Genomic DNA, 22601 nt, shown 5'->3' with positions numbered 1-22601 from the left:
CATAACGATTAGGTTTTAAATTAAGGCTATAGTATGATTAATGGGGGTCCTGAGTCGCATAATGATTCAACGGCTGTATTTCTCTGCTATAGTACTTGTTTAAGGCTAAAATGAGTGTTAACTCCTGATCAGGCTTATCTAACACTCATAGTAAATGATTACCCGGCTAAGTGGGAGAATGTAAGATTAAATATTTTATATAATATTTAATCTGGTAGCCATTATAATCATTTACATTATATGGATCAAAATATATAACAATCCTATTAAATAATTAGTTGGTAATTGTTGATGGGCCCAATTACCCTTATTAACTAATTAGGGTTTCCTCCTGGGTGCTTATATAAGGAGAATTATATGGAGGTTAAGGGGTTACTCAGTTACACAATCAGACACCCTATTAGCCATAACATCATAATGTTCGACCTCCCTCTCCTACAGCCGATACCCTTTTCGGTTTTCTTAGCCACCATCATTAGATTGCACCCTAAGGAGGAACCAGACCAAACTGACAACTATGTCAAACATTATTGCTGCATCTACATCTGGATTCTCTGCTGACCTGTGCTGATGCAATCAAAGGTATGTTTTCATGTTTTCCATTATGCCTAAAACAGAACTGATCAACAATCTTCAGAGTGCCGAGCATCTCATACGCACCATGGAAGTGCATGTCATTCTAAAAACAAAAGATCATAATGTCTAAAAATGAGGCAAGACACCTTAGATGCATAGTCGAGATGCGTCACCAAACCATCCCGAATCACTTTAATGGTGGTAGCCACAAGTTTCGCAAGGACACAAACTTCAAGAACACATGACTTCTTTTTGTGCTTAAGAACAATCATAAATCAGGATATTGCTCTAAGTGGTTCGTACTACTTAATTTTTCTTTGTGTAAAACAAACATGACAATAGGGATTGTGTACGAAACTAGTTGTGCTTGGATATTACATCGTTCAACAAATAAAAACTTTAATTCTCTAAAGGTTATGATCCATATTATCCTTAATCTCGCAAATGATTGTCATTGCTTACAAACATCTAGTTGATTTATAGGGCATGTTAACCAAGTGCATCTCTATGCAACTTTTAGATGTTTATGTGATTCTTAAAAAAACTCATTCGTTAAAACTAAAATGTTTAATCACATTATGCCACCAAGCAAATTACAACTGATAAAGACTCAAGGCCGAAGACGTACTTAAGGATAACTTTTATTATTTGATTTGTCTTATTAACAAAAACTTGTGTGTATAATTTGAGATCAAATTTAAAATTGTCAACTTATTCATAGCTAGAGAATAATTTAGGAATCAATCTCGTTTTCAACTCTAATCCCTAAATAGGTATTTTGACTATTCTGATAAGTATGAAATCATTGGTTCTGAAATTCCATATGTTCTTATGATCATGTATCAAACAACGAAGATCATAATTTGATTAATTGCTTTTCTGCTGCAAATTGAGTTAAATAAGTTAAGTTATTAGCTAAGTATTCATATTCAGTACAAAACCAAAAGATATGTTGTATTCATACAACATAAAACTTTCCTAAAAATATCGTTTATTGACTTAAAAATTTCCTAAAAAATATCTTTTATTGACTTAAGTTTTGTATAATTCTTAACAAAGGAAACTATTAATATAAAAAAGCAAAATTTAGTAGATAATAGACTACTCTATTACCGGCAAGGTATAACATAATTAGGGTGAGCAATAACTGAACCGTTAACCAAAATTAAATCGAAATTAACTGAAACTAAATTAACTGAAATAAACTGAACCACGGCGGGTCCTAAAGTGTATAAAAGTAAGGCAGTCGCTTAGGGCCCCCACCTTCAAGGGTCTCCTAAATTTCTTTTAAGGTTTGATGATTTGCAGTTAAAAAGAGAGGATGATTAATCTATCATTTGAGTGATAATCAAACTCTTTTTCTAGTTGTAATCTCAAAGTTTTCATACTTGTCTGCACAAATTTTCATTTATAGTTGATTAGATCATGATGTCATCAAGATTTTTTTTTAAAGTTGATTTAGTTGTTTAGTTAAAAATTAAAATTGTGTTTATGTGCTATATGTAGATACTAACTTTTTCATACCCCGCAAACTACAAAATTCTTAGTCTGTTATTGTCGGATCCAACCCTGAATAAAAAAGAAAAGTTTATATAAAAAAACTTTTAAAGGGCCACAACTTTTTAGTTCGTTTGGGGCCTTCAAAAGTGTTGAGCCGGCCCTGAACCGAACCAATAACTTCGATTACAGTTACATATAATGCTAATAATTAAACCAAACCCTTAAGACTGGAAGGTATGGGGGCCGGCTGATGCCCGGCTAGGCCTGGCGCCGGACCCCCACACCGCCCCCCTGGGGCTCGGCTCGGCACAACCGGCCACCCACAGCCGGGGTAGCCGGACCACTTTCTCCTCTTGCCTCTCACATATACCTATACATACACACATCTATTACTTATATTAAAACAAAACAATTTTGGCCACTTGGCATTTGCTTAAACTACTAATAGCCACGTGTCTTTCTATCAATCCACGCTTATTGTGTTTAGGCGCTAAAACCAAAGCCTCTAAATCCTAATTTCAATTTCAACTCTCTGCCTTCAATCAATTCAATTTTCCAAAAATAGGAGACGTTACGCATTCTCTCTGTTCCTAAAGCTTCTTCCATCGTTATTTGATCAGATACCCTAATTATTTGATCAGATACCCTAATTCTTCTCTATTCCTTATTGATCTCAAAATTCAAAACCTGTTCTCTCTACATTTTCTCTCGCCGTTCTGTACTTTTCATCATCAGATCTGTGTTCTGAAATTTTAACATGCATTCTATTATCAACATAATATCTCTACCTTTTCCACTTCAAAACCCTAAACTCAAAGGCATGAACTATCCAGGTATTTTTCGGCATATTTCATGAGGTAATATGAGATTCCTCTTCGTATCCTTTGTCCATCTTCAAACCCTAGAACGTGTCTTTTGTGATCTGTGATCCAAAGTAACAAGGTATGGTTTTTCGATCTCTAAACCCATAAAGTAAGCTTTCTTTGAAGATTCGTATTTCATATATGCATAATCTTGATTTAATCACCATTAATCTCTCTGTTGTTCAGTCGACTACACAGGCACGTTGTTTTCTTCAAACCCTAAAATCGATGTTATTTGTTTAAGCTCGAAGATCTGCCATCTATTTTTCAATCATTTCTAAAAGGTACGTGTCTATCCATCCACTGTTCTTCATAGCCTTTTGTTCAATCATTAAATATTCACTTATATAATTTGTTTCTTCGTTTTAGGGATTTCCTCTGTTTCCTTTGTGATATGTAACAAGGTTTCACTATTTTACTTGAGAGTTGAGAAATATGTTCATGATGTTGGTAGATGAATCATTAGATTTCTTTTTTTCAACATTTGTGGAGTAGGATCAAATACAAACTACATTTTGCATACAAACCGTAAGAACCATTTAAAAAGCGTCACGTGGCATCCAACCCATTATAGAGAAATGGTAAAATGTTATCCTAATATCCTAAATAATATCAATTATATTGAATTCCCCATAAATATGCTAACACGCAATTAATTCTTTGTTTGGATCTTCTTTTTGTTTTCAATGTGCTGATTAAGAAAAGTGTTGATATCATTCAAATGTGTGCTAAAATCAGTTATCTTGATTATTTTTTATGTGCTAATATAATTCAAAAGTACTAATTTTATGTATGTATTGTTTTGGTATGTGCTAATTTAACTTTTTTTAAGTGCTAGGATCTGTTCTTACGGTTTGTAGGTTAAATATGGTTTGTACCGGGACCAACCCCAACATTTGTTATGCTGAATGAATATAGAGTTCTGTATGGGGTTTTTTTCTTATGATTATGAGATGTTAGTGGCTTGCTGATTGTTTCATTTGTTTGTTAGTTATGAGAATGCTGAATGATCATAAAGTCCAGGTAGCATTTTTTTACTGAGGGGTAAAAAAAGTAAGACAACAACATCCATACTTTATGACATCTGTCATTTTTTGTGTCACCACCATGCTCTTTAAGAGTACATGTTGGAGGTGATCATTCAAAGAGTTCATGCAAAATAAAGAACAAAAATACAATCTCAATTGCTAAATGTACAAGTTGGTGAGGTAATTTATCATTAGTTTAATACCCTTCGTTTAAATGATGCTAATGATACTGCAAAGTTATGGACTTAACATGTATTAACCTGTAGACCTAAGAGAAAGATGTATGCTTCTGTTATTTATTTTTATTTCTAATTTTTTTTTAATTTGTTAACACTATTGGGTAAGCAATGTGTCAAATATGGTTAGATTATAGTGTCCACTATTTTGAGTGCACTGGTATAATTGTTTTGGAAGGATTGCCACTAATGGCAAAAGATTACCCGAAATTATGAGCTTATGTTAGAAAACAAATTCTTAAAAAAGGAGAAATAATTGATTCCCTCTCCGATCTACTTTCTGGAAATTTACAAATCAGTTGGCATTCGTTCTCATGCTCGAGTGATGGCTTGCGCATTAACTTCCAGGTCCAGTGTTTAAAAGCTTTTGGTCTTTTCAAATTTTGTGACCTTGCATCTATTCGTATGTGTTTTTTTAACCTTTTCCTCTTTTGTAACAAACATTAAATACACGCGAATGTGATTATTATGTGTTTTGTATTTAAATTATGTATTTACTATGTTAGAACCCCGTGTATTACATACACTGGTTGAATAAATGTCGATTTCAGCAAAGAAATGTATAAACTCAAATTCGGTTTTTCCTTTGAGTTAAAGATCTGGTGTCGCTGTCGTCGCTTGATGTGACAGTAGAAAAGATCAAACGGCTGGTGATGAAGGTCGTTGAGAAACATATCATTTTCAACAAGGTAAGTCCGACTATCTTCAACCATGTTATTGTTATACAATTATACCATATTCTGATGCTCGATTTTGGTATTTGGTAGTTGATTTAGCAAAACACGGTAAGAGCAATGGTCTGGTACTCCGGCCAAACTGGTGACGCTCTGATTATATCACTCGGGCTAATAAAGATGGTAATGAAGTAAGAAGTATTAGTCTGACTCTAGGGTTCCGATTAAGTTCCGCTAGCTTAGACTTGATTCCGGGAAAGTACTATATGTTGTATTTCTACGAAGAAGGTAAATTACTCAAATAAGTTTTTGTATGACTTTACTGATGAGAACATGACTTATGTGTGCTTGATGTTGTTAGTTACTTTTTTTATATATACACATAAAATAAGTTAAACTAATACTTCTTACTATTAAAAGATAAAAATGCAGCTGCATATGTGGTTAAAAGAGGGATACAATTCAGCTACAAATGTGACAATAAAAGAGTCCCAAATACAGCTGAAAATGTGCTAAACAGTAGATAAAAAATAGCTGCAAATATAATAAAAAGAGGCTCAAAACATGGTTGAAAATGTGCTAAAACAGAGATAAAAAGTAGCTGCAAAAGTGATAAAAGAGGATCTAAAAAACGTTGGGAGTAAACGTTTTCATTTACAGGTATTTGTCTCTGTTGGCCTTAACAATTTTTAATACTGTTCAAAGTTCCATTGTAATGACAAGTCTTTGTTATAATGCAGCTGCTTAAACAAGCCGAAAATTCTATGGTCGACATATTGAAGCTTGCTGTTATTTCCTCAGTATACATTCCAATATAGGTACATTTATATGATTTAACAAATTGTTTCATAGAACCAATTTCTTACCTTCCATAATTTTTTTTTCAGCCTGCATCACCTATAAGATCTGAATATGATGTAAAGCATGGTGGCAATCAAAGCAACTTATATATTGAAAGATTGAAGCCCGATTGATCTAAGCATCTTTTGATTGTAATTTAAATTTTTCTACCCGGGTATCTTTTGATCTAAGCATCTTATGCCGTTCATTCTCTCTCTGCGAAAGTGCAAAACCGCCATCGGTCACATCCCTAATCAGACTCGAACGTCGAGTAATCGCCTTTTTAGCCTAATCGGACTCCAATTGTCTTCCTCTGTTGGCCATCGTCGTTGTCATATATTTGCAGTTGCCGCTTATCGGCTCCGTCTTTACAGGTTTGATCTTTTTTTAACATTTTTATTAAATTTTACTTACATACAATTCATATTGGTTAACACTCAAGCCTAATCGCTAACTTCGCAGGTGAAATACAAAACTTTTGTTTTAGAGATCAAAGGCTCAGTACCTTCTTTTTTGCACTTGGTAGGTATGACGGTGCCTTTTCTTTGTTTCTATGAACTTAAAAAGCATCACTTTCACTTAGAACCACACATATTAAGATACCATCTTTAAGTAACAAAAATGTTTTTGATCATTTTCACTTGAGTCTTTACACGTCTTAATTTGTTAATCCATGAAGTAGGGCCAAATGGCTACGAAGGGGCAAATGGATGTGGCATTATTTTGATGAATCTGCTTATATGTTGAATCTGATGTTATTAGGTTGCACACAAGTTGCTCGATAAAATGCTTGAATGAAGTTTTATTCTCACATTGGTTACATTCAAGTGGATGCCACCATAAGGTAAAATACTACCAAATCTTACCTGAATAAAAGCTTACCAACAGGTAAATCAATTTTTATTTATTTATTTATTTATTACATTATCATTTTTATTCCTTTTCTCATTAAGGGTCGCAACGGATCAGGCATGTGGAGATTCAACAGAAGGTGACACATCAGTTTTATCAGTTTAGAAAGAGAGACTGTGATGTCTTTATTATGTTGAGATGTTATTTTTTATTTATTTATAGATTTAACGTGCACAACATTAATGGTTTCTGAAATTGGTTTGATAAAGTTGTTCTAGATCAGATTGCTGTGCCAACAAAAACAGAAGTTCTATGTGTATGTTTGGCCATTTTCTTTCTTTCCTCATTCTACTTTTTATGTTTTCTCTCTTCGTAATGAACATTTTGAATTCTTGACAGACAAAAAGCTTGCACGTCATGCTTATGAAATTGTTGGGCGGATCAGTGGAAGACGGTCGGGCAATCAGTCGATGGTTAGTGGTGAAGAACTAACTAAAGGGGATCGGATCATGTTTCTTCCCTGTGGTCTTGCTGCAGGGTCATCTATAACAGTGGTGGGAACTCCTAATTATGCTCATAAAGAGTATGTTCCTCAGCTTGCAAGAATAAAGGGATGTGATCCGATGGTTTTGGTTTCGCAGTTTAAAGTTGAGTTGCAGGGGCTAAAATATGTGGTTGCGGAGGATCCGCCGAAAATTTTGCTTCTGAATCCTCGGTTGAGAGGTGATTGGAGCCATCAACCGGTTATTGAACACAATACGTGCTATAGAATGCAATGGGGGCGGCTCAGAGGTGTGATGGTTTACCATCAAAAGGCGATGACGACATGCTTGGTAAGCATATTGCTATAATTATCAACTTATTAAAATAGGAAGAGAATATAAAGCTTGATTTTTTCTTGGTATTTGATGTACTATATTTTGCAGTTGATGGATTTCCGAGATGCGAAAATTGGATGCGTAACGATGTGGTGGATTCAAAAGAGTCACGAACATCATCATGGTTCAAAAGGTTTATAGCACGGGCGCAGAAACACGAAATGACTTGGCCATTTCCTTTTGTGGAAGGTAAATTATTTGTGCTTACCATACGTGCTATAAATGCTGGAGGCCGCCACGTCACCTCCTTCCCGTATCGTACATTATGTTAATCCAATTTCATAATATTGCTTATTCAACCAATTACATTCATATAACCCATCATTTTATTTACAGTCTTGCCACTTGCAATTGCAAGTTCAAATTGTGAGTGCTTCATATGTGATGATGACACTTTTACAAGGGTGGATACCGTCTTGAAAGAACTAAAGAGGGTCCCGCAACAACGATCCCTTTACATGGGAAATCTTAATCTCTATCACCGGCCTCTTAGACATGGCAAATGGGCTGTCAGTTTTGAGGTCCGATAACAATTAATCATAACTATATGGCAAATGATATAATTAGTTATAGTATTGTCTGGTTTGAAATGGTTCTTTACACATTAATGTTGCAGGAATGGCCAGAAGCAGTATATCCACCTTATGCAAATGGACCAGGATATATTATTGGTTTATATGTACCAGGATATAACTTTAGATGAGAAGAAGTCAGCAATTGATGCGTGGGGGATTTTGTTTTTTAGTTTATATGTACCATGACTTTGTTGTGATGTTATTGTGAAAACTTATGTAACATGGAACTGTGCATTATGGTGGGCATGGTCATGATTCATGAAGATGAACCATGAATCCATGATTGATGTTTCTGAGTATTTTTGGGCCACTGGGTTTTGTTTTGGGCATGTGCCCTTGAAAATGAGGATGTAAGTCTGGATGTACAAATGATTTGTATAGAACTGATTACGCCTCTTTATGTTATTAACATTAATCAAATTTTGATATTGTTTATGGTATATAAGCTTTGAAAAATGGTAGGGTGGGTTTAGGTCAAAAGGGTTCTAAACATAACGGGTATGGATAAAAACTTGTGTTCGAAATGGACTTCCGTTATAAATCTTATAATTATTCGTTTTATAGAGACAAAAGATACTAGGTTATCACCCACAATATGAAAACAAACAATTTACATTTTAACCAACATAAGTAGAATGATTAAAATGTATGTTTTCACCCACAATATATCCATATATATGGATAGGAGGTTATCACCCACAATATATCCACATTTTAACAAAGAAAACTTTGTTACTATCTTATGTAATATCACTTTATTTGCATTACTTTTTCAAAAAATAAAAAAAAATATATTATTTCTCAAGACATAGGAACGTAAATTGTACTTATGTACTTAAATCTTTTTTAGTCAATATTTTTGTACTTGAATCAACAACATTATTTTACCCATTATTTCAACAATTTTAAGTTATATATTTGTTTTAAGCCACCCGCGAAACCGACAGTGCGAAAGATCTTATAAGAAAAATGCTTGATATAAATCCTAAGAAAAGGCTTACTGCTCATGACGTTCTAAAAATGATTTAATTTATTTTACTAATTTACGTTTGCTTGATTTAACAGGCCACCCATGGATTGTTAGGGCTGGAAACGAGACGAGCTATGTCTGGCTAAAGTGAGCATAACCGCCTCGACTCATTTATCTTTACGAGTTGAAATGTTGTGCTCTATCCAGCTCATCAACCCGTCGCATTTTTAAAGAAAATTAATTTTATATTTCTACACATATTTACAAAAAAGAATTTTTAAACAAAAGAATTTATAATTTATATACAATAAAATTTTGGGTTATAATTTACATGTATTAAAATTAAAATTTGGGTTTTAATTTAAATGAGCCCAATGAGCGAGCCGCCAAGTGGAGCTTACCTTGGCCCGTGCTCGGTCCTTTTACAAACGAGGCAATTTCGATCGAGCCGCGAGCTTTTTGAACAACCCTTACTTTTTTGCCTTTTTGCAGCGCCCAACGGTTGAATGACTTGGGTGAAGAATCAACCAGACTTCCTCTCTTCCTCTCTTGAGGTTGGTAAGTATTGCTTAAATTAATAGAAGTCATCGATCTATCATTGTCGAAACTAGAGTTGGCAAATTGTGCAGGATGGGTCAAAATGGGTCGGAGCGGTTTAAGCCTATCAATACTTTTTATGTCCATTTTGTATATATTTTAGACTACTATTTCTTTTTAGCTAATTTTCCTTCCACATTCGACCCGTTATCAATGAAATACATTTCGACCCGTTATCAAAATGGGTCAGACTTTTATAGTCTGTTAAAAGCTGCAGAAAAAACACCTGGACTTTATTTTTCATATGATGTCAATATAATGCTAAGGACCGTTTTTTCTCCATATTTATGAAAAAATAAGAATTTTTTTCGAATGTGAATGATGACTTGTGTTAGGGCTGTAAACGAGACGAGTCATGCCTGGCTAAAGTGAGCATAACCGCCTTGACTCATTTATCTTTACGATTTGTATAACATCCGCTCTTAACATTGTCACAATATTTATGTCCATTACAAGTTTGTATTGTTATACATATAGTAATGATATTTTATACAATCTTATAATACATAATAATTGTAAACATAAAAATTAACATACGAGATCCAAAACCATAAAATTTGGGTTACATAAAAATCTTATTATATATACAATCTTATATATAATAAAATTTTGGGTTTTAATTTACATATATTAAAATTTGGGTTTTAATTTTAAATGAGCCTAACGAGCGAGCCGCCAAGTCGATCTTACCTTGGCCCGTGCTCAGCCCTTTTACAAACGAGCCAATTTCGAGCAAGCCGTGAGCTTTTTGAACAACCCTTACTTTTTTTCCTTTATGAAGCGCCCAAAGGTTGAATGACTTGGGTGAAGAATCAACCAGACTTCCTCTCTGGAGGTAGGTAAGTATTGCTTACATTAATAGAAATCATGGATCTACAATTGCCAAAACTAGAGTTGGCAAATTGTGCGGGATCTGGAATGTTAGATGATATTATAAATGATGTGTATACACTAATTGATTTCATAATACTTGACTTCATACTTTTTTATAACAAAAGAAGTAATGTAAATTAATAAGATACCAGACAAAGGGTCAAACGGGTCCGCAGGTTAAGTGGGTTGTAAAGGCGTTATTGCGTGTTTATAGAGATTGATGAATAATATCTTTTACATATAGGATTATCAGTGAATGTCCTCACAAATTAAAAAATTATTAGAGATTAAATTATTTGTCTCATTTTAGTTTACTAATTTATTATTACTTGAACGGTCATTTAATTCAAACGATTAGTTCAATAAATTAAACTTATTCATTTGTGTTTTAGTCCACCCGCGAACCTCGCGGGTTCTTAAACTAGTATATATATATACATAAAGGGGTTCATCCCCCACCCCCTCCAAGCCACTCCTACGTGGCGCCTACGTGGCGGCTCATCCCCTCCAAGCCCATCCTCTCCATACCCTTTAGTCTAACCATGCACACCCCTATATAATATTATAACTGTTTCATACCTGTAAAGAAGTTTTAAAATATCATACCTGTAAACCTGTTGGCTTTATGTAGGTTTACCATCTCTCTAATGACCAATGTTGGTTTTCCCTTTCAATAAAATCATATTCATGGGCCAAGTTTTTATATTGTGAAAATGACGTAATTATACATATATATCCTTTTGCAACAGTACTATACGAGAGTGCTTGGTGTACATACATATAGACCCCTTCGTCGTCCTGTAATTCTTCGTACCACCTAGTACCACTAGGGATACTTTCGTAATTGCCCAGTGAGTGGCAACGATTGTAGTTCTTCACCAGTAGGAGGGGTGTTTTCGTAAACTCACTCCAAGCACTCCATTTTATTCTTCAGAATAATGCTCCGATTTTTGTTCAGATATTTCGTATAATCATTCATTCTCTAACACATACTCTTTTCTAGAGAGAGAAACAAATTCTGAGCTCAAATTCTTCAAAAGTCGGTGATAAATTCATAATCTAGATTCGATTTCTTCATCTTTCTTCATATATATATCCGCATTCACCTGCAATCTGCAGCTATATTCGTAAATTTTCAACAAAAAATGCAGGATATACATTCAGTTGGTAGTGGTGGTGGATCAGGACGGTTGTTCGGCGGCAGTGGCGGTGGCGATAGACGGTTACGACCACACCACCACCACCACGGCCATGGCCCACAAGCTCTTAAATGTCCGCGTTGTGAGTCGTTGAACACAAAATTCTGTTACTACAACAACTACAACCTCTCTCAGCCACGTCACTTCTGCAAAAGCTGCCGCCGGTACTGGACCAAAGGCGGTGTCCTCCGTAACGTCCCCGTCGGTGGCGGCTGCCGGAAAACTAAGCGATCGAAACCGAAGCCGAACAGTAACCGAAACCCTAGCTCCGATGCCGGTGATCGAAAATCATCAAATTCGCAAAATTCGTCTAGTGAAAGCTCTAGCCTCACCGCCACTGCCACCGCCTCCGCCACCGTAACTGTCACCGCGGCGGAGGTGTTGTCGAATATTAATCCGGCGAACTCCGCATCGACGTTCACCGGATTTTTCAACACTCCAAACCCTAACCCTAGCTTCGAACCACCACCGGTCGATAACAACAACATATTTCCGGAAATCGGAACGTTCACCGGCTTGATTACGTCATCCACACCTCACTTACCGGTCGGATTCAACATCTCCACCGACATTTCGCCGTTCCGACTGCATCACACCGGTCATATGGTAGAAAACTCACCGGCAAACCAGCAACAATGGATGCACACAGATCATACGCTCGGAGACGAGTTAAAAGTTCCAGAAACCGGTCCGCTAGGGTTCACAAATGAGTTTTCCGATTTACCGGAGAAGACAACCGGAGTTGGAATCGGAACTGAGGATTGGAATAACGGTACCGATCAAGCATTGTTTGATTTAACAGGAGCCGTTGATCAGTCATACTGGAGTCAAACTCAGTGGGATGATCATGATGGTGGTCATGATCATGTGCATGATCAGCTTAATTATCTTCCTTAACATATATGTAAGGTATTAAATTATATCAATTACAAGAACATTTTACCCACCGTGAAAAATAACAGAAAATATTATGTAAATCTTTTATTGTTTTTTTTTTCTTTTTTTAAGGGATTTCTGATCTCGAGAGATGTTTTGGGTTTGATGTTCTTGTTGTTAATCCGAAACTGACTCTTGTTACCTTTTTTTTTTCTGGGTTGTGAAGGTTTCATATTGTGATTATTTATTTTAGTTATACTTATAATATATACAAAATCAGTGTTTATTGTTTAAATAATTTTATTTTTCATATATAGGTGTATACCAAATTCATTTGTGATGATATAGTTTAAATTTGTTATTAACACAAGATAATGAATTAAAATGCATTAAGGATAAAAAAAATTAAAAAAAATCATTTAATGTGTGGATTGGTATGGATTGTACGAACTAGGAATGGGCATGTGTGTGGGTTGGTAGTGGAAGGATTGGAGGCCCCATTTTCATTCGTATTTGAGGCCAATTAAAGCATTAAAAATGACTTTATTTTATTTTTCTAAATTATGTTTAAATAAATTTTATATACAATACAGTATTTAAACATTTTAATTAAAGTTTTATTAATGACTTCATTTTATTTTTTTAATTATATTCAAGCAATTTATATATAACTATATCATATACTATGGTTTATCTCTAATAACTTGTGTTCGTTAAATTTAAAAAACTCAGTTACGTTTAATATTTTTTATGATGTTCCGATATAAGTTTTATTGAGAACAAATTTGTATTCAAAATAAAATATATTTTTATATCGTAAACTATACCGAGTATTAAAACCGTATTGCTACCATCTCAATTGAACCGAAACCAATTTCACAACATAGATGCCCCTACTTGTATTTAAGATTTTCGGTTTTGGCATTTTATTTTTGCACTACTAGCAACAAACCATTAATCTATCGCATATCAGTACGATATTCGATTTGCGTTTTTATTCATTTCAGTTTCGATATTTTTGATACCAGTATCGATTAAGTATTTTTGTTAGCATTCAGACATAAATTTTATTATAATTAGAGTTGTGTTTAGAACGGTATCGGCTTCGTACCCAAATGTACTGATATGAACCGAACAACAACGATACAATTGGCTTTTACAGTTTTCGATCGATGTAAAACACGTGCCGATCCTTTTGAGAATATCATGACTTTTTTTTCTTTCAAATGAGACAACCTCTACTAATCAAACCTAATACTGTTGCGGATTTTTGTAATTATTTTGTAATATGTACATGTTTTCCGCGGATCCTTGAGAAAATTTCCATTTTCTTTATTTCATCATCATACTCAGTAAATTCAAATACAATGTGAGGTGGTTTAAATATTATTATCTTTTTAAAAATAACTTAAATCTTTTAAATAAGTTTCTTTTTTTTTTGAACGACAAGGAACGACGTGCCAACCATCGTGACACCGGACGCTGTGGCCAAGGTCGACTACTCGACCGCCGCCAGCCCCTTGGCTCTCCCAGATGCGCGGAAACCCGACCTCCACCCGAAGGCACGACAGTGGAATAATGGTAAAACCCCGCCTTCCATTCAAGACGAACCGGCGCCACCCATATTCGCCCTTCACTTGGATGCTGCAGAAAATAATGGGGGAGAGTGGGAGTCGAAACTGGGTCACAAGGAACACCAAGTCTCCACTCATTGGCTTTGAATAAGTTTCTTAAACTACATGCAAAGTTTTGTGATTATGTTTTTCATTATGTATTAATTCCATATGCATTGTCTTTATATGTTTAATTTAGTTACTTTGTTTTCATTTGATGATCTACTTTATGTTTAAAGCTTATTCATAGGGTCCCTAAACAAATAAAATAAACAACAATATTTTATAATAAAACCTAAAACATACTTAGACAAATTAAAAATCCATGTTATAATAAAACCTAAAACATACTTAGACAAATTTAAAAATCCAAACAACAAATGACAATAAAAGATATTTAGGAATATGCAACATTAATTTTATTCATTAATAGTTGGTTGTGGGATGACAATAGAAGTCATATCGACATCAATAATACATGGGTGCATTGCTTTCCCCACTATTCCTATACGTATTGATATATGCATAGTGCATGCCACCTCTCATCTTGTTTGTCCTTACTTTAGATATTATATTATTATTATTATTATTATTATTATTATTATTATTATTATTATTATTATTATTATTATTATTATAAACGCTAAAATATTTTTTAAAATATTCATTTATCAAATTAAAGTATAAAAATCTTATTTATCAAATATATAAAATATTACCTTTTTTTTAGGTTATAAAATATTACTTTTGTTAGGGTTAGTATTCGTCTTACTATTTTGTCTTGCTAAGATTATACACATATGTTTCTTTAAGCCGTCTTACTATTTGATCTTGCTAAGATCATACACATATGTTTCTTTAAGCCAAGTTAAAAACAAAATTAACTTCAATCTCGATATAATTTTACTCTTAACAATTTATTGATTTTACTACTTGTTAAAGTTGCGTTCATCTTGTTACATATAATAAGTTCTCGTTTACATATTAACTATACAATATCTCATTTGATAAACTATTAATTCAAAATTACAAGTCGAAAGAGAAGTGATGGTGATCAAGCATTTAAGGTAAAAGACTTGACACAACCCATGCATGAGCCATCTTTCGATATCTTTAGTAGGCATACATAATATCGTCATTAAGCACATGATAGTCAGGGCCGTTCCTATGTTTTTGGAGACCCTAAGCGAACTCTGAAGTAGGAGCCCTAATTTCGCCGATAAACTCTCCTCCAATCCCGACACAATGAGTGATTGCCCTTACTTTTTTCGTCTAATAATAGCCACTAGCCTAGAAATTGCGATGAGAAGTGGGAACGATGATTGCGGCTATATTTAGGGGTTTTTGGCCGCTAAATATTGATGATTAGGTCGATGGTTGTTGTGTTGTACTAGTTGGAAATCAAGGCGAAATGGATTTTGGAACTTGACCTTTGTTTGCTAAACGATATTTATTTTGGACTCCTTTAATGAAAAATCAGTTTAGTTTAAAAATAAACGTATTTATTTGGGCCTATTACATACATATATAGTATATATAAAAAAGATTTTAAAGACTTGGAGGCCCTTATTTTTTGGTGGCCCTAGGCCCGTGCCTAGGTTGCCAAGCCTATAGAGCCGGCCCTGATGATAGTAAACCTTAAATATTATGTAAGAACTCTAGAACTACATAAAAACTTCAAGGAAATTATTTATGATATGGTTTACGGAATTAGTCAATTATCGATGGTTAATCTGAAGAGTTTTAAAAAGTGGTTTTTCTTTTTCGTAAAAATATAAATTAGTGTGATATATAGATACAAATAATATTTTATTTGAAAATTCTTAAATAATAGTGTAATATAAATATTCCTAAAAAAAGAACTGGACTAACTATACTTGTAAACTTTGGTAACATATGAAGCTTTGTTGCTAAAAGATTCAACCTTAGACTTCAATTTGGATTCTTCGATTTGGGTTTCATGTGAAATCATTCATCCAACATAACTAGAGTGGCTTACAAGGTCACCATCATATTTTTTTTTTTTGAACGGTATTGAAGGGGTATGGTGTCAGCATCGACCACGAGTGACCATTACCCTTATCAAAACCCCCACTAGCTAACAACCTACTTATGTTCGTGCGGGAACGCATCGACACAGTGGTTGAATCCAATCTGTCCAGTGATGGAGGAGGACTTACCTGGAATATGAGAACGGTATAGCGATGCGGCTGGCACCGCATCTGGTGTATGAAAACGGAAGTATTCACAGCGATGCGGCCCCGCACCACATCCAGTGAACACTTCTATCAATACAGAGAAGCTAGATAAAAGCGGCAGTCACCACAGACGACGATGCGGCCTAGCACCGCATCTCGCGTATTTCTTGATCAAATAGTAAGACGCGGGAACGTCTACGGTTACCGCAAACAGCGATGTGGCTTGCACCGCACCCTGTCTACTCATCAAGTGGGACTGACACCACAGAGCAAGTAGCACCAATGGCAGCCGCCTGTCAGGACTACATAGGCAACAGACTGACGTGGCGTCGCCTCCCCGGCCGACATGTCTGACACACCTGCAAGGGTGCAGCATGCCGCCAGTCTATCCATCCACCTCCTCCTTCACTCCTCGGCTATAAATACCAACCCCAAACCAGGTTTGAGGTATCTCTTCACAACTCTCTCACTACTACTACTATCATACTTTGCTTCCCAAGCAGACTACTGATTCTCACGCCGGAGAGTGGTAACAAGGAGCACCCCCACCCCATCCTCCTTGTTACGAGTCACGGTTTGTTTCCTTGTGCAGGAGATCAACCCACCGGTGACCCAGCCAACGATCCTCGAGAGGAAGGGATTAACCCTTCTTGACGAGACTAGTGAGTTAACCCTGCCCGGTTAACCATTGTTTCATCAGGTATGAAAAACTTTTGCATTAAAACAGAAAAAGGAGGCCGATTCTAACAAGGAGCTAGAACGTACCACCGAAGAGATTACAAGCTACAAACATAAATTAAAACAACACCAATCTATCCACTCTACCGTTTTAAACTTAGCTCTATGCATTATCAACGCGTACAGTTAACTTTTATCTCCTCCAAAATCTTATCCGGCCCTTTTTTAATGTTGTTGAAGATTTTATGTTATCCAGTTACCGTTATCTAAGTTCTCTAATGTGTTTGTTCAATCTTGTATAAATACGAGAGATTTCTATTATCTTGGATCGATGCTTGATGGATCCAGATTTTGATCACAGAATCATAGATCGTCAGATCTAGATTGGTTGGAATTAATAAACCAAAACTATAGGCCGGCTAACTTTGAGTAAAATTCAATAAAATAAACATGCTAAGACCATCCGTAGTGAGTGTGGAATGCCCCAAAAACGCCACATAATGCCCACCACACCGCCCCCTTGGGCGTTTGTTGTCTTTTTTTAATGACATTTTCTTTTCCACGCCTGGGATGATTGTGAATGGCCAATAGGATCCTCCCACATCTATTTTGAACCCTTTTTATATTTATTTAAATAATAATTAAACAAAATTGAATAATAATTGAAGGGGCAAGAATGGGGCTTGAACCACTACACCTTTTTATGTATGTTTTTAGTTGGTTTACATTATATTATATATAATACGTTTTCAGTAGGTGGTATAAATTCGAGTTACTTTACGTTTCAACGCTGTCACGCGCGGTACCACTCTTTTAACATAAAAAACATTATAATCTTACGTGCTTTTTTTAAGTACGTGTCGTTATAGATCCAAGTTAGTTTACGTTCTGACGTAAATGGTCTGCATTTTGACGTAAATGGTCTACATTATGTCATAAATTTTGTTAGAAAACGAGTCAGATCAAATATAATATGTTTTCACTTGGCAATATATAAGTATAATTTACTTTACGTTTCAACGCTACTGCAATCAACGATACCATTCTTTAACTTACAAAACATTATATGCTTACGTGTTTTTTTTAATGTATTTTGGTATAAATATAAGTTGGTTTACGTTTTAACGTAAATTTTTATCGGCAATGAGTCATGTCAAATATAATATGTTTTTAGCGGGTCTACGTTTTGAGATAAGTTTTATTCGGAAACGAGGCAGGTCAGATATTTGACGGTACAAATTCAAGTTACTTTGAGTTTCAGCGCCACCGCAACACGCGGCGGGTCAAAATTCTAGTTAATACACAATATGGAAAACACATTTTAAATTTAAGTAGGATCTTAAGATCTTGATCCCATCTTATGATCTTATTACAAAGACCCTAATGATCTTGAGTAAAATCTCCAATACAACAACCTTGTTTTACACATGACTTCTTTTATAGATATTTAGAAAGAACAATAATAATTGTGTGAAGCCCTAGAGTTGGGTTGGGTGTCCCTACGGTGATATATACCTTAGCCATTTCAAACCAATGCATGTCATGTGGGGTTATGGTTAGGAGAAGTGGTCTCATTGTACTAACCACAATCACTGCCTTAGTTCGTATGAGTCATGACCATTGTACACTATGCAATTACTTATGCAAAAGCCGAATTTGTCGAGTTTAATGACGTGAGTAGTCTCATAGATCGGAAGAAGTATTGAAGATCACCATAACTATCGCGCACATGACCCATTTACAACTTTTTTGCACAAGAATTTATTAAGAACATGGTAAATCATAAATGATATATGACTATTGTATCGACATAAAATCAATACTATTTAATTTTGGTATAATTATTAAAAACAGTGACATTTCCTTGATACATTTGTTCAAAAAGAAAGTAGAAAAATAACTAGCATTGGTGCGTAACCTCTGAATTTCCTTCGTTATTAATTAATATTTTGTTTATAGCTAAAAAGGTAAAAAGCATAATATAACTTTGTATGCTATAAATAAGGATTAAATATATTAACTAGTGATTTAATTTATTTTTCTTTGTCTTAAAGTAGTGTAATACATTTTAATATCAAGGTGATACATTAAATTGAGATCATGCCCTATATATTATGAACATAAATCTTGTTTTCGATATGACATGATGTACAATATGTGGACAAAACTACTTACATCTTTGACTGAAAGATATAACAGTTGAACATTACTTAAGAGTAGAAAACTTTGATACTTAATTTGTGTCAAAGATACATTGGAAAAAAGAGGATTCATTAGTTAAGACGTCGAATCAAACATCAAAACACAATCCTTATTCGATTCATCAATCAACATAGTGGTAAGGTTGTTGGACCAAGTGTTTGCACCGCCTTAGTCGTCAGTGGCGAAGCTTGACATGTTCGACGGGGGGGTCGAAAACGTATATACCCAAAAATTTCTATAGAACCGGGGGGTCAAAAACGTATATACCCAAACATTTCTATACGAAAAGTACATATATAACACTACTGAGCGAAAAGTTCGGGGGGTCGGGCGCCCCTCCCTGCCCCTTCAAAGCTTCGCCAATGTTAGTCGTGCTTATCGCCCACTAGCTCTAGCTCTACAACCATCATAACACCGTTCCAATTATTCAATACTTTCATCATCATCGATCATTCAATGGGGAACCATGTGAGAGAACAGGCAACACGATTGGTCATCGTATGTATCAAGTCCCAATCGATAATCAAACAATAAAACAACACATAAGTTCTCTAATTAATTCTGAAAATTACTCAAAACTGAATCAATTATAACCCTAAATCATAAGCATACAATTAGAAATGGATACTAATTAGAAATTGATACTAATTCCCAATTAAATAAAATAACATCTATAATTATCTAATTAGGAATCATAAACCAACAATAACTCTTCATTTTCTCTAAATAATTACTTGATTATAGGTCCATGAGCTCGAGACTTGACCTAATTGTCCCGCCCCTAACCCAGAAGCTCGGGTTCGGGGATTAACTCATACGACCCAACAATGTACCATAAAACACAACTTAAAACTTTATGTACTACAATAGAACAAAATTTGAAGGTTTATTTACCATGGCATGGGATCAAATACAAACTCTTGTTTTTGTAAGAACCATAAGAACCAATACATAAATGACAAGTGTTATTCAATTAAAAATTAGTTTAGGGGTAATTTAGACATTTTGACCCTATTTATTTATAATTAATTAAAATGAATTATCAAAATATCCCTAAATCCATGCATATTAATTCAAACCAAAATTTGAAATTTTGTAACATATTCAGATAAACAAACCTTCAGGAACCACCAATACAAAAAACATAAGCACACCCACATAAACGACATTAAAACAATCAAAAAAGGAACTTCCATTATTAGCACTCCCGTTTCAATAAAAAAAAAAAGGAACTTCCATTATCAACGACTTTAGCACAATCAAAAAACGACATTAGCATAACGTAAGACCATCCACATTATCATCATTCTCGTTTCAATCAAAAAAGGAACTTCCATTATCAACGACATTAGCACAATCAAAAAACGACATTAGCACAATCAAATAACGACATTAGCACAATCAAAAAACGACATTAGCACAATCAAATAACAATATTAGCACAATCAAAAACGACATTAGCACAATCAAATAACGACATTAGCACTCTCTTAACACCACCGTCTGGGCATCCGACTGTAACACCAACAAAACAACATTAGCACAATAAAAATACGACATTCCAACGAATTTATTTCTAAATAGGCTCCCAATAACAACATAAAAGGAAAAAAATAACAACAGATACTATTACATAACTAGCACAATTTCATTTTTTTTTAATTTTATAAACAACACATATTGTTCTATACTAGCACAATTTCATTTTTTTATTTTATAAACAACACATACTGTTACATACTAGCACATTTTTTTATTTTTAATTTTATAAACACATACTAGCACAATTTCATAATTATTACATAATTAGCACAATTTCATTTTTTTTAATTTTATAAACAACACATACTGTTACATACTAGCACAATTTCATATTTTTGTTTTAATTTTGTAAATAACACATACTATTACGTAACTAGTAGAAAACAAATTTATTTATAAATATGCTCCCAATAACAACACAAAAGGAAAAAAAATAACAACACATAAGAATTACATAATAAAGTAAGAACATACGTATAGATTTAAAATTAGCACAATACATTTTCATATTAGCACATTCCAACTACGTAACTAGCACAATTATAAAACACCTTTTTGTAACTTTTTAAAAAGTCATTTTTATAAATAAAAAAAAAGTATAGCAATATGGTACTCATATTAAAGATAAAAAAATACTTGATTTTATGGTATACTTTTTTTCCAAAATTAATGAAATATATAAAAGTTATTTTAGTTTAAAAAACTTGGTGGAATTAGTATTTTATAGGAAATGACTAAATGACTAAAATACCCTAACTTGATAGTATTAATTATTAATTATTGGGGTTTTATTTGTAATCAATATCAACCCTTAATTGAAACTATCAATGGCTCAGATCTGTTCTTACGGTTCTTACGGTTAGCATTGTTTGTACAGGATCTCAACCCTATTTACCATAGTGGAACAAAATTTGACAGTGGATGCAACATATAAACATTTATAATAGTTACTTCTTATACCTGATTAACATATGTACCATAATTAGGACTGGCAAATGGGTTGGGTCGGGTCAGAACGGGTCATAGGCCAGAACGGGTCAGGGTCGGAACAAGTTAGGGTCGAAATGGGTCAAATTAAAAAAGGGTTATTTTGGGTCGTGTCCGGGTTGGAACGGGTTCGGGTCAGATCGGGTCTAGTTCGAAATGGGTTTCGGGTAGAAACGGGTTGGTTTTTTTTGTCATTTCTAAAAACATGGTTTCATTATTAATATACCTTTTGATCGAGTTGGGACAGAGACTGAAAAAACCAACCAAAACGAAACAAAAAGGCCGAAATCAAAACGAAACCGACCAAAAAGATACAAAAAAATCTGAAAAAATCGAAATCAAACCAAAACCAAACCATACAACCGAAACAGAACTGAAACGAAACCAACTAAAACGAAACAACAAATTGAAAAGATCAAAACCGATCAGATCCGAAACGAAACCGAAAAACTGAGTCCCATGCAGAAACTCGTGTTGGCCCAAAACCCGTCCCGTGTGGAAACCCGTGTCGGCTCAAAACGTGATCCAAACTGACCCCGTTCCGATCCAAAACCTGCGTCGTGCCGAAACCCATCTCGGCCCGAAACTCAATTCGAACCGAACCCGTTCCGATCCAAAACTAGTTTCATGTTGTAACCCGTCTCGTGTGGATACTTGTGACGGCTCGAAACCCATTCCGATTCGAAACTTGTCCCGTTTCTTTAAGACACTAACCCACATCGACCCATTTCTTTAAATTTGTCCACCCATGTTGACCCGAAAATAAAAAGATGGAATTTCAATTGACAAGTTGTGACCCATTTAGTTAAAATATCTTATCCAAACCAACCCATATAATTTTAAA

At 34.6% G+C, this 22601-nt stretch overlaps 2 protein-coding genes and 2 long non-coding RNA genes across 5 annotated transcripts; all 4 read left to right on the top strand.

The window, feature by feature from the left end:
- Positions 1-2623: 2623 nt before the first annotated feature.
- LOC110939398 lies at positions 2624-5280 on the top strand. Its single transcript, XR_002592225.2, has 4 exons — positions 2624-3018; positions 3126-3223; positions 3309-4892; positions 4971-5280. It is a non-coding gene; the product is annotated as an uncharacterized LOC110939398 (long non-coding RNA).
- A 738-nt stretch (positions 5281-6018) lies between these two features.
- On the top strand, positions 6019-8321 carry LOC110941914 (hydroxyproline O-galactosyltransferase GALT2-like). Its single transcript, XM_035990376.1, has 9 exons — positions 6019-6091; positions 6180-6243; positions 6480-6561; positions 6671-6708; positions 6839-6885; positions 6969-7402; positions 7496-7636; positions 7784-7968; positions 8064-8321. Exons 4-7 carry the CDS (start codon positions 6689-6691, stop codon positions 7586-7588), a joined length of 594 nt encoding a protein of 197 aa, XP_035846269.1. The 5' UTR covers positions 6019-6091; positions 6180-6243; positions 6480-6561; positions 6671-6688; the 3' UTR covers positions 7589-7636; positions 7784-7968; positions 8064-8321.
- Positions 8322-9105: 784 nt separating this feature from the next.
- LOC110941915 lies at positions 9106-9799 on the top strand. Its single transcript, XR_002594496.2, has 2 exons — positions 9106-9550; positions 9622-9799. It is a non-coding gene; the product is annotated as an uncharacterized LOC110941915 (long non-coding RNA).
- Positions 9800-11239: 1440 nt separating this feature from the next.
- On the top strand, positions 11240-14335 carry LOC110941916 (dof zinc finger protein DOF5.4). 2 transcript variants are annotated; one of them, XM_035990375.1, is made up of 2 exons: positions 11240-12565; positions 13988-14335. In XM_035990375.1, the coding sequence occupies exon 1, from the start codon at positions 11608-11610 to the stop codon at positions 12556-12558; it is 951 nt and encodes a 316-aa protein (XP_035846268.1). In that variant the 5' UTR covers positions 11240-11607; the 3' UTR covers positions 12559-12565; positions 13988-14335. The 2 variants fall into 2 exon arrangements, with proteins under 2 accessions (XP_035846268.1, XP_022039297.1); XM_022183605.2 differs by having other exon boundaries at positions 11240-12570.
- Positions 14336-22601: the final 8266 nt, after the last annotated feature.

This window comes from Helianthus annuus, chromosome 5 (assembly GCF_002127325.2).
Source record: "Helianthus annuus cultivar XRQ/B chromosome 5, HanXRQr2.0-SUNRISE, whole genome shotgun sequence".
NCBI classification, from domain to species: Eukaryota; Viridiplantae; Streptophyta; class Magnoliopsida; order Asterales; family Asteraceae; genus Helianthus; species Helianthus annuus.
This window is presented reverse-complemented; position numbering and strand designations above follow the sequence as displayed.

What these genes read in the sequence shown, in the direction of transcription:
- LOC110941914 (XM_035990376.1), top strand. Translation starts at nt 6,689, where the DNA reads ATGTGGAGATTCAACAGAAG. An exon ending in CAAAAACAGAAGTTCTATGT is followed by an intron (nt 6,886 to 6,968) that starts GTATGTTTGGCC and finishes AATTCTTGACAG; the next exon opens with ACAAAAAGCTTGCACGTCAT. An exon ending in AGGCGATGACGACATGCTTG is followed by an intron (nt 7,403 to 7,495) that starts GTAAGCATATTG and finishes TATATTTTGCAG; the next exon opens with TTGATGGATTTCCGAGATGC.
- LOC110941916 (XM_035990375.1), top strand. Translation starts at nt 11,608, where the DNA reads ATGCAGGATATACATTCAGTTGGTAGTGGTGGTGGATCAGGACGGTTG.